This window comes from Bison bison, unplaced genomic scaffold, assembly GCF_000754665.1.
Source record: "Bison bison bison isolate TAMUID 2011002044 unplaced genomic scaffold, Bison_UMD1.0 scf7180017864492, whole genome shotgun sequence".
NCBI lineage: Eukaryota > Metazoa > Chordata > Mammalia > Artiodactyla > Bovidae > Bison > Bison bison.
The window spans coordinates 7,235,708-7,247,675 of NW_011495051.1; the positions used below are offsets into that span (position 1 = coordinate 7,235,708).

General features: G+C 52.2%; 1 protein-coding gene across 3 annotated transcripts in view; it reads left to right on the plus strand.

Annotated features, from left to right (window-relative positions):
* Nucleotides 1-1,866: 1,866 nt before the first annotated feature.
* Nucleotides 1,867-11,968, plus strand: part of RAB3D (RAB3D, member RAS oncogene family) — an 11,825-nt gene continuing 1,723 nt past the window's right edge. Inside the window, exons 1-5 of one of the 3 annotated variants that reach the window (XR_824199.1) lie at nt 1,867-2,050; nt 3,598-3,864; nt 4,586-4,704; nt 4,794-4,918; nt 10,144-11,572. Coding sequence is in view for 2 of the 3 variants with exons in the window: in XM_010828326.1 (XP_010826628.1) it covers nt 3,637-3,864; nt 4,586-4,704; nt 4,794-5,277 (831 nt within the window). In the remaining variant the exon portion in view is untranslated. Of the gene's footprint in view, nt 2,051-3,597; nt 3,865-4,585; nt 4,705-4,793; nt 7,798-10,143; nt 11,963-11,968 lie in introns of those variants that run through there. The other 2 variants (XM_010828327.1, XM_010828326.1) reach the window with 2 other exon arrangements.

An 11,968-nucleotide genomic window follows, 5' to 3' on the forward strand; every position in this document is an offset into this window, starting at 1 on the left:
CTGCCTTCATCTTTCTCCAACTGGGAAGCAAAGAAGGGGAGGGGCAGGCAAGGGTTGTTGTTGCTGTTGTTTAGTCACTCAGTCGTGTCCTACTCTTTTGCAACCCCATAGACTGTAGCCCACCAGGCTCCTCTGTCCATGGGATCTCCCAGGCAAAGAATGCTGGAGTGGGTTGTCATTTCCTTCTCCAGGAGATCTTCTCAACCCAGGGATCGAACCTCCGTCTCCTGCCTTGGTAGGTGGACTCTACCACTGAGCCACCAGGGAAGCCCTTGTAGGCAAGGGTAGAGCTGAGGGATTCCGTTTTCCCATTCACATGGCATACTAATTCAGAGTGTAGTATGTTGCAGCCCCTAAGCTCGTCCTACAATGGTGCCATTTGTTGAGCACCTACTGTGTGCCAGGCATGGCGCTAACCATTACACATAGCATGTATTATGGTAACAGTATCTGGTTCTGATCCATAGAGGACAATTGTATTTTTTCACCTCATTGACATTGGGAATGGCCACGTGACTTGCTTTGGCCAATGAAATGTGAGCAAAGTCACTTTTGAGAAGAAGTATACAAGCCAGTGCCTGATTCACCACATCTTCCCCTGTCTGTAATGATCAGTGTGAGTGAGAAGCAAACCTTGGACGTAAGGGACTTGTGAACACGGTAAGGGAAGGAAAGAGTGGGGCAAAGGGAGAAAGTAGCACTGACCTATATACACTACCATGCATAAAATAGATAGCTGGTGAAAAAGTTGCTGTATAACACAGGGAGCTCATCTTGGCACTCTGTGATAACCTAGAGGGGTGGACTGGGGGAGGGGAGGGAGGCTCAAGAGGGAGTTGATGTATATAACTATGGCTGATTTGGGGTGTTGTATGGCAGAAAACAAGACAACATCATAAAGCAATTTTTCTCCAATTTAAAAAAATGAAGCAAACCTTGGATGTTGGGTGCCATGGTGACTGTGGGGCTGCTTGTTACTGAGCATATACCAGCACTTCCTGACTGACACACATCTCAGTTCATCCACAGTAGCCCTTGGAGGTGGCTAACATTGCTCCCAAGAAGCAATGGGGGCTCAGTGAAGTTCAGCAAGTGGCTTCAGGTGCAGTTGTTTGAATTAGGAATCCACCAAAGCCTGAACTTTAAAAATTTTTGGTTTTAAAAATTTTTTAGCCACATGACATGTGGGACCTTAGTTCCCTGAGCAGGGGATCAAACCCATGCCCCCTGAAGTGGAAGCATGGAGTCTTAACTACGTGGCCGCCAGAGAAATCCTAAGCCTGAATATTATAAATGCAGATTCTCTACTGTTGGCCTGAAGAAAAAAACCACAGTTGGGCCTGGATATCAAATTTTGTGGCCTCAGGCCAGGGCCTGCCCCTCTCTGATTTCCAATTTCTTTATCTGTAAAAGGAGGGGGTTAACTCTTCAGGTATTTGGAAAAGGTGTCTAGCCCAGTTTAGGGTCAGGCGCTGCACTTTACAAACAACAAACTCATATCAGAACCTTTACCCAACCCTGTGAAGTGGGCACCCTTGTTAACGACGGACCACATGATGGATAGGGAAAATGAGGCCCGGGGAGGTTAACATGTCCAAAGCGACAAGGACTGGAAGTGGTGGAGCTGAGATTGGAACCTGGCTCCAGAGTCCGTGCTCTTAGCTGCTGTGCACATGTAGGAACTCCACGTCTGGTTGGTTAAAATGAAATGTTTATTGGCACGGAACAGACAGCTAGCTGCGCGCTTGGAAATACTTCCAGCCCCTCCCCCGTCCCACTCCGCCTCCGCCCAGCCCCACAAGCCCCGCCCCGGTTCCTCCCCGCCCTTCCCCAGGAGCGGCCCCTCTTCCCGCTTAGGGGCGGGGCCGGAGCGGGATCCGGGTGGCTGCTGGCAGCGGCGGCAGCGTCTGCGGCTGCGGGGTCTGGGTCGCAACCAGGGCCAGGTCGCAGAGAGTTCGGAGGCAGAACCCTCGCAGCCAGCGTCCCCCACTACGCGAAGTGACTCCCTCGGAGGGAGAGCACTCCAGCCCGCGCCTCCGCTTCCCAGCAGGTCTCCGGGGGGGACTGGGGCTTAGCGGGGGAGGGCCGGGGTCCTGGGGAACAAAGGCAGGCGGCGGGGGACGCCACTTCCCTCGCCCCTACCCAGCTGGGCTCATCGGGAGCGTTAATGGGGCGCGGGCGGGGCAGAAAGCCCAGCTGGAGACAAGAGATGTGACCATATGGTGATGGAGGAAGCTCGGAGCTCCCCAGCACTGGCTGGGGCGCCCCACATCAGGTGACGAGGGGGACAGGACCGAGCCCTCCGGGGTCCCTTAACTCGTGCCTGGCCTGATGGAGAGTCGCCAGATGGTCAAGATAAGAGGTGGGACCGGCTGACAGGTGGGCTGAGGGTGGGGCGGAGTTGGGGCCCCATCCCAGCTGCCCTGCCTAGCATGGGGAAAGGCTTCCTGCCTCTTCCCTTCCCCTCCTCAAACTCGTTCTCCCGGAACACGGGGTGGGGCAGAGGGCTGGGCAGGAAAGGAGGGCCGGCTGGGTCCTCCTTTTTAACCTGGATAAAAGCCTCAGGGGGTAGTTGAGAAATGGCTTTGCCAGGGGTGCCTCTGCTGGTTGCCCCACATTCACCCAGGCCTTCTGGGGCCTCCCTGTGAGGCTCAGGGAGCAGCCACAACAGCTAGGAGAATAGGCCTCTGCAGTGACTGAGGGTGTGCATGGTCCCAGATGAAGCAGCCTTATCTGTGGGGACAGATTGACAGGAAAGGCCCATCCAGGTGGTCAGGGTGGTGGCTGGGGTGGGTGGTTTCCTTGGATTGGAAGACCATCTTTCTGGCCTCTGTGGGCTGACGCTGGGCTGGGGTGAGTCAGCTTTCCTGGGAGGCAGATGGGCCCAGCCCCTTTGACAAACAGAAGGTGGCAGGCCCCATTTGGGGGTAGAACTGGGCATTGAACCCTGGGGTGTATCCACTTAAAGCCCCCTCCCCATGGGCTTCAGGGAAGGACTTAAAGTTGGCCTGGGTAGGGGCAGGGGGGTGGCGAACACCTGGCAAAGTCAACACCCAGGCCCTGGGTGGTGGTGGGGTGGGGGGGGCTTTATCCAGCTGACAGCTCCAGCTACCCCCAGCTCACACTTGGGCCACGCCAGCTTCTCGCCCCGGGGCAAAGTCCACACCTGCACCTTCCGAAGGTTCTGGTTCCTCAGCAGCCCGATGAGGCACCCCCAACCTGGACCCTTGCATTTGGCAAACATCCCCATTTTCTAGGCGAGGACGCTGAGGCCCCACAAGGGCAAGTGACGCATCCAAGATCACTTGACGTCCAAGTGGCAGAGCCAGGATTTGAGCCCAGGTCCAGTGCATGGGCTTCCCAGGTGGCTCTGTGGTAAAGAAACTGCCTGCTGATGCAAGAGACCCGGGGTTGGGAAGATTGCTTGGAGGAAGAAATAGCAACCCACTCTGGTATTCTTGCCTGGAAAATCCCATGGACAAAGGAGTCTGGCAGGCTACTGTCCATGGAGTCGCAGAGTTGGACATGACTTAGCAACTAAAACAACAACAACCAGTGTAGACACTGGGATCATTCCCGGTGTCATTTTCCCTGCAGGGCTCCAGCTCTCCCCATCCCAGGAGGCTCCCTGCCAAGATGGCATCAGCTGGAGACCCCCCAACAGGCCAGCGGGATGCAGCGGACCAGAACTTTGACTACATGTTCAAGCTGCTGCTCATTGGCAACAGCAGCGTGGGCAAGACGTCCTTCCTGTTCCGATACGCCGACGACTCCTTCACGCCCGCCTTTGTCAGCACCGTGGGCATTGACTTCAAGGTCAAGACAGTCTACCGCCATGACAAGAGGATCAAGCTGCAGATCTGGGTGGGCCAGGCGGCAGTCTATGGGTCTGCCGGCCCAGGCAGGGGCTGGGGTTCCTCTGGGGAAGCTCAGGCGAGGGTGTAGGGCTGTGGGGAGGGGTCCCAGGTCAGCAACAGTGATCCAGAGTCGGGGAGAGGGCTTGGGGTAGATGTGAAGAGCAGTAGGGGTATTATCCATGAAGTGAATTCATCAGGATGAGGGGAATTTACCCTGCTCTCTAGGGTCTGAGGGGGAGACAGTACTAACCCAAGCTGGATTAGAAGATCTGGTGACGAATGGGGAAGAGGTTTGGGTACCCTGTTGGGACAGGCCCGGAGGCTCCCACTGAGCTTCTTCAGAGTCAAGCTCGCGCTCCCAAAGCACCTGCTGGTAATGATTGTCATGGTAATGAGCATCAGACTGTCTGCACCAAGGTGGTACCCTCTGGTCAAGGTGGTTCTTGTTTGTGGTCATGAAGTTGGTTCTTGGAGATGAGGTCATAGGGGGCTTAATAAGTCTTTGAGAGGCCACCGACCCCTCAGACTGGAAACCCCTCAAGGACAGGGTGCATGTCCCCTCCATCAGACTAGAGCAGGCCCATATTTCTCCCCATTAAATCGGGGGCTGTGAGGGCAGGTCCATGTCCTGGTCATCAGACTTGGGCTGTGAGGCTGGGGTGCCCACCTGGAGAGGTAGGGTGGGGAACAGGGTGGCTTCTAGATGCCTGACCCCACTGTGTGCCCAGGACACGGCGGGCCAGGAGCGCTACCGTACCATCACCACAGCCTACTACCGCGGAGCCATGGGCTTCCTGCTCATGTATGACGTTGCCAACCAGGAGTCCTTTGCTGCCGTGCAGGACTGGTGAGTGCTTGCTGACCACTGACCCCCTGACCTTCACCCTCTCTCCCTGACCCTAATCTCTGGCCTAACACAGCCCTCCAACTCCACAGGGCCACGCAGATCAAGACCTACTCCTGGGACAACGCTCAGGTCATCCTCGTGGGGAACAAGTGTGACCTGGAGGATGAGCGTGTTGTGCCCACCGAGGAAGGCCGGAGGCTCGCCGACGACCTTGGTCAGTGCCCAACCTGGGCTACAGGCCCTGGACCTCCCAGAACCAAACCTCCATCCCTATGCTTGAGTCCCAGGTCCAACCAGTCACCAATACTTTGCCCTTTGAAGATCTGCCCAGAAAAATACCTGCATGTATACCACCTGCTACATTTAATTCCAGAGGATTTACCCACAGATAACCTTTACTGCCCAACTGCCCTGGGAACCCAAACTCAGCAAAACCATTTCTGGGAATTTATCCTACAAACACCTGCACCCGTGTGGGAAGTGACGGGTGTATCAAATTACAGCACAGTTATTAGGAGGGAAAGCTTGGCAGCCTCCCAAGTCTCTCACAGTGGGGGAAGCAGCTACACATAAAGTATAGTCACGTGAGGGAATACTATGCAGCTGTGAAAAAGGATCAGGCCATCCTTTATGTTCTGCAGTCTGTGGATATATGGGTAAGTGGAAAAAGCAAACTACAGAATAGTGGGTATGGCTGCTGCTTTTAGTCCAGGGATCAGCAAACATTTTCTTTTTTTGGCTGCACAGTGAAGCTTGTGGGATCTTAGTTCCCCAACCAGGGACTGCACCCATGCTCCCTGCAGTGGAAGCGAGGGGCCCTAACCACTGGACTGCCAGGGAAGTCCCTTGCCAACATTTTCTTAAAGGGCCAAATAGGGAATATTTTCAGTCCTAGGGTCTAACTGCTCAGCTGTGCCTGAAAGCAGCCTTGGATAATACATCAGTGAATGAGTGTGACTGTCTGCCAATAAAACTTTAATTACACAAATAGGCAACAGCACCTGAGACTAACACATAATATGATAAATCAGCTATGTTCACGCATGCTCAGTCGATCAGTCATGTCTGACTCTGTGACCCCACATACTATAGCCCTCCAGGCTCCTCTGTCCATGGAATTTTGCAGGCAAGAATACTGGAGTGGGTTGCCATTTCTTTCTACAGGGGATCTTCCCAGGGATCGAACTTGTGTCTCCTGCCTTAGCAGGCAGATTCTTTACCACTGAGCCACCAAGAAGGCCCAATATACTTAAATTTAGTTCTTGAATAAATACTTATAAAGAAAATAGGCAACAAGCCAGATTGGCCTGCAGCTCAGTTTGCCAACCCCTGCATTAGCGTTTAAAAAGGGTATATATTGATGTATATTGATGTTTGCTTAAAGGAACTCTGGAAAGATACAGAAGGATCTAGTAATCCTGGTGACCTGGGATGCTACCAGGGTTGGAGGGGAACTTTTCAGCCTACCTTTGTGAATCAGGTGAATGGATTCTCGATTCAAAGTTTAAGCTAAAAGAAAATCTTGTCCTGGAGTATTCTAGGCCCTCCCCAGGACTTTCTGTCCAAGAGGGAATGTAAGCACTATGCAGGGAGGGCGGGTTAAGGACGGAGACTCTGGAGCTAGAATCCCCTCCTGCAACCCACTAACTACGTGACCTTTGGCATCTCACCTACCCTCTCTGTGCTTCCATTGCTCCATCTAGGAAACAGGTGAAAACCTCATCTACCTCATAGGACTGTTAGATTAAATAAGCAAATCCTGGCCCTGATTGAACATTAACTGCAGTTATTTCTTGATGGCTTTGTGATCTCGCACCGGTGACTTTAGCTCTCTGGGCCAGCACTTCCTCGTGTGTGAAAGGCAGATAATATAATAACAGCCCCACCTGGTTAGGTTGTCAGGAGGGTTAAATGAGTTATGACGCATGAAGCAGTGCTAACAGAATCCTGCGTATGTGTGGTTTGCATCTAAGCGTTAGCTAGCATGATTGTGAAGTGTTGCTGATGTTTGTGCCTAAAACCTAAGAGATTTACTGTCTGACCCTTTGCAGAGAAACTTCACAGACCCCTGGACCATAACCATCCCCTCTTTCTTTTCCTTTTTTTTTCTTGCCATCATCCTTTGGAGAAACTGGGTCTTTGTTCTGTGGAAGGTCCCCCGTTTGGGGTTTGACTCTGCTCCTTTGTCAACTGTGCTTTAGGAACCTGAGCCTGGGTCCCATTTACAGATGTGCTGGGGGTCAGCTGTTGGGGCCCTGCCGTAGGCTGGAATACTTGAGAATGCTGCCCACACCTTTGTTGTTGTTGTTGGCTGCAACACGCGGGATGGGGGATCTTAGTTCCCTGACCAGGGATTGAACCCTTGCCCCCTGCCGTGGCCGCGCAGAGTCTTAACCACCGGACCACCGGGGAAGTCCCCTGCCCACACCTTCTTGTGGAAAACATCTAGTTCCTGGGGGTCAGGGGGCGATTCCCGCTCTTCCATTAAGTTTAAAATATCAGACAACAAGTTAGGAGATGGATTTGGACCCCAATTTTGTAAGAAAAAAATCCACACACGTGTGCACACATATTCCTGCCCACTACACACCAAACCCCAACAATTACGTATTTTTTTTTAAGTGGAAAGCTAGATGTCAAAACAGCAATAGTAGTTGTTTCTGGGTGATGAGATTACACACAACATTTTTCGCTGACTTGATACTTTTCAGTAGTTTCTCTAGTGAATATTCATAATTAGAAGAAATAAGGCGTTTAAAAAAAAACAAACTGGGACTTCACTGGTGGTCCAGTAGTTAAGGCTCCGCACTTCAACTGCAGGAGATGTGGGTTCAGTTTCCTGGTTGGGGAACTAAGATCCTGTTGTGTGGGGCAGCCAAAAATTAAGTCTTAAAAAAAGAAGAAAAACTCAAGATTGTTTGAGGCAGAGCTAGACATGATTAATGAAATGCCAAATTTGCCTGGGAAGACGGTGGGGTGACATTGATGATCACCAGGCTCAGGATAGAGGTCGTTTCCTGCCTCTGTCATCCACCCATTCATCCATCTATTCATCCATCCACTCATCCATCCATCTATACATCTATCTATACATTCATCCATTCATTCATCTATATATCCATCTCTCCGTCCATCCATCTACCTATCCATCCATCTATACACTTATCTATACATCCTCCCATCTACCCATCCATCCATCCACCTGTACATCTATCCATCTAAAATCACATCATTCATCCACATATCCCTCTACCCACCCATCCATCCATCCATCTGATCAGTCATTCAGTCAGTAGTTTTTGAGCGCTTGCTCTGTGCCAGGCCCTGGGCTGCAGTTGTGGACAAGGCAGATAGACATCCTGCCATCTTGGTGCGGGTATTCTAATAGTGGAGACATAGATGGATAATTATACATTTACTAATTATAATGATATTTATCTAGTGCTGCATGATAATGACAAGGGTTAGAATGCTGCTACTGCTAAGTCACTTCAGTCGTGTCCGACTCTGTGCGACTCCATAGACGGCAGCCCACCAGGCTCCCCCGTCCCTGGGATTCTCCAGGCAAGAACACTGGAGTGGGTTGCCATTTCCTTCTCCAGTGCATGAAAGTGAAAAGTGAAAGTGAAGACGCTCAGTCGTGTCCGACTCTTCGCAACCCCATGGACCGCAGCCTACCAGGCTCCTCCGTCCGTGGGATTTTCCAGGCAAGAGTACTGGAGTGGGGTGCCATTGCCTTCTCCAAGGGTTAGAATAGAGGCCAACTGTTCACCCTGTGCTGTGTGAATAGCCTGGACATTTGTCTGAATTTCTGGCCTACCTTGGGAACGGCAGATGGGGATACACTGGGGACCATAGCTCCCAGCAGGTGGAGCCTGAACCGGGGCACAGGGTGCAGGAAGGACAGTCATGTGCACCCTATTTGCAGGTTGCTGGGCCACTTCTTGTAGCCCAGGAACTCTGGGCAGGGCCCCAAAGCATTTGTACCACCTCTCACCTTTTGCTAAATGGATAAGCTTTTTTTTTCTTTTTGCTTTGTTGGGTCTTGTTGCAGCGCTGGGTTTTCTCTTGTTGCAGAGCATGGGCACAGTAGTTCCAGCACTCAGGCTTCGTTGCCCCAAGGCACGTGGGATCTTAGTTCCCCAACCAGGGATTGAACCTATATCCCCTGCATTGGAAAGCAGATTCTTAACCACTGGACCACCAGGGAAGTTCCTAAACATTTTTTTTTTAAGAGAAAAAGTTGTGATGATCCCTGTGATGCTAAAAGTCTATTCAAATCTGCTTCACCCTCCCCTTCCCCAAAAGGAATCAGCCAGCCTGCCCTCCCTCCTGAGGCCCAAGGTGGTACACGAGAAATGTTTAATCTGTTATTATTTCAACCAGGCAGCCTGAGTGTGTTAACCTGTGTGAATTTACATGAGTGACTTTCCTGCTGTGTGCCTCAGTTTTCCCATCTATAAAATGGGCTATAATAGCATAGGGCATTCCCTAGCAGTCAGGTGGTTAAGGCTCCACCCTTCCACTGTAGGGGGCATGGATCCAATCCCTGACTGGGGAACTAGGATCCCACAAGCTGCATGGTCCAGCTCCCCCCACAAAAACTATCTGCCTCAGACTGAGTGACTGCGCATGCCCAGAGCATCCTTAAATGAGTTAATTTACATAAAGTTCTTAGAAAAGTACCTGTCACATAGTAAGCATTGCGTAAGCACTGCCTATTATTATTATTACTGTTTTTAGTGCACTCTGTAGGCCAGGAACTGCGTACATTGTATGCTCTCTAAAACTCTGCGAAACCTGCCATTATCTGGCTGACAGAGGTTACAGATTGGGTAGCCCTGGGCTGAAGCCAGTCCTGTTTTATTTGACCTGGAGCATATGTTCCAGAACATGTGAAATACTTGGCTGCGCTTAAAAGGTCCACATAAATATTGGGCTTTGTGGGCACCCTGGCTGTGCCTTCCTGTGCAGCAGAAATTGGATAGAGGATGAGTACCGCTTAACTGGGGTAAGACTCTTGCCACCGCTGCCTTGTGACAAAGAGATACGCAAGGTAGTCCGGGCAAGCGCTGCTGTCACACATTTTTATCAACATCAGCAGCATCATTGTTCCCATTTTACAGAAGAGCAAACTGAGGCTCCGAAAGACTTAAGAGTCTCAGCTGAACGAAGGTCAGAACTGGGCTTGGAACCCAGGTTCGTGTGATGCCATAGCCCAGGCGCTGACCCCCCAGGGTTTCACAGATCATCCTATCTTTTTTTTTTTTTTAATGCCATTTATTATGTTTAAACACCCTCCCCACCCCCTGCCACAACATGTAAGATATTAGTTTCCCGACCAGGGATCAAACCCGTGCCTCCTGCAGTGGAAGCACGGAGTCTTAGCCACTGGACCGCCAGGGAATTCCCACATCTTCCCATCTTCTATTCCTCCAGGTTTTGAGTTCTTCGAGGCCAGCGCCAAGGAGAACATCAACGTGAAGCAGGTCTTCGAGCGCCTGGTGGACGTCATCTGCGAGAAGATGAATGAGTCCCTGGAACCCAGCTCTAGTCCTGGCAGCAATGGGAAAGGCCCGGCTTTGGGGGACACTCCAGCGCCACAGCCCAGCAGCTGTCCCTGCTAGAAGACTCCCCCACCCCACCCCCTCCTGCCTCGGCAGAGACTGTAACTGAGGCATGAGCCATAAGGGCTGTTTCCAAGCTCAGGGCGCCCCCAACTTCCCATTGGCCGCCCCCACTCCCGCATGGCGCGTTCTCTGGCCAAGGCCACCAGCCTGCCCAAGCAGCCCCTGTCGCAGGCTCCAGACCCTGCACTTGCGGGCAGGGTCTGGGGAAGGGGCGTGCACGAGCTTGCTGCTTCCTGGCATTGTCATGGTGATAGTGAGCACGCACACGGCGCGTCCCACTCCGCCTGGTGAAGGGGCAACCGCCATGCCTTCTGGGTTAGAACCACTTATCCGCATCCGTTTCTGAGTTGGGCATTGATTTTAGTTCGTGTGCTGGCCAGAGATGGTTCTTCTCCCTCGTGCAGTTGGGGTGGGAGTGGGGAGTTGGTGGGAGGGATCTCAGAATTCATCCGTGGAGATGTGGAAGGCAGGTCCTTTCTCAGGATCGCCCAGTCTGCCTGTGAACCTTCTGCCTGTGAACCAGGGTGGTGGTTTTGCATCTCCCAGACCCCTCCCTTCTGACCTGCAGATCTTCTGCCTGTGAAAGTATTAAAGCGGCTTTTCCCAGATCGCCCCCTAGCCCCACCCGCGGCTTTAGGGACCCCAGAAGTGCCTTCTCAGCTTCCCCAGAATTTGCTCGACCCTGCCACTGTTACAGCTGACCCACTGCATTCTCGATCCAGAATAGAATTCTGGAAATTATGGGCTGCTCCGGGCCAGACAGAGAATCATGCATTCCTGCTGAGGACTTTTTACCAGGAGTTAATTCAGAGTTAGAAGCTTAGGCTCTCTTGCCCTGCCCTGCCTTCCACGGGCCCTGTTTGGCTGGTAATGTTTTAAGCAAGGTCTTTCCACATCCCATATCCTGCTCAAAAAGGAAATTGAGCAATATTCCTGTAGCATAGCCTGCACTGGCTGGCGGCTCTCCATGTGAGGACATCGGCTCCTCCCACTTGAAAAACCTTGAAGACACAGGGCTGGCTTCCCGAAGCCATGTTATCTCTGGGGTCCTGCTAATGGAGGAGCCACAGGAAAGAACGCTTTGGGGTTTGGCTGGAGGGGCAGCAGGGAAGGTAGGGCTGGGTAACCGCTGTTGCTACTTGGATTTCCTAGATGCCGCTTGGGAGTGGCAGGCTGAAGACAGATGGGTGGAGAATAGTCCCCCTGGTTGATTGAGGCACTAGCAGGGAGCCCACCAGGTTGGGCGTCCCTAGCTACCAGGGGCTCCTGCTGGGAGGTGATCTTCATTTTGACACCTTCCTGGCCCCATCCTCCGCTCAGTGGCCCTTCCTGCCCACCTGAGTCCAACCTTGGTGACAGTACCTCTTTCTACTCTGGAACACTGATACCCCAGAACTTTCCACTGTGAGGACAGCCAAAGTGTGTGATTTGTCCAGTCTCCCAGCCCCTGCTGCCAAAGTGACTTTCTGTAGCCTTGAGGATCTCTGCTACTTCCTACAAGGAATGGGCAAGGTCTGGGTCCAGTTTAACGTAGTTCTTACCTTTACAGAAGCTGGAGATTGAATTTGTTTCTAGAGGGCCCTGTTCACCCCAAACCAGGGACTGCCCTTAGAGCGTCAAAAGTGGGGGTATTT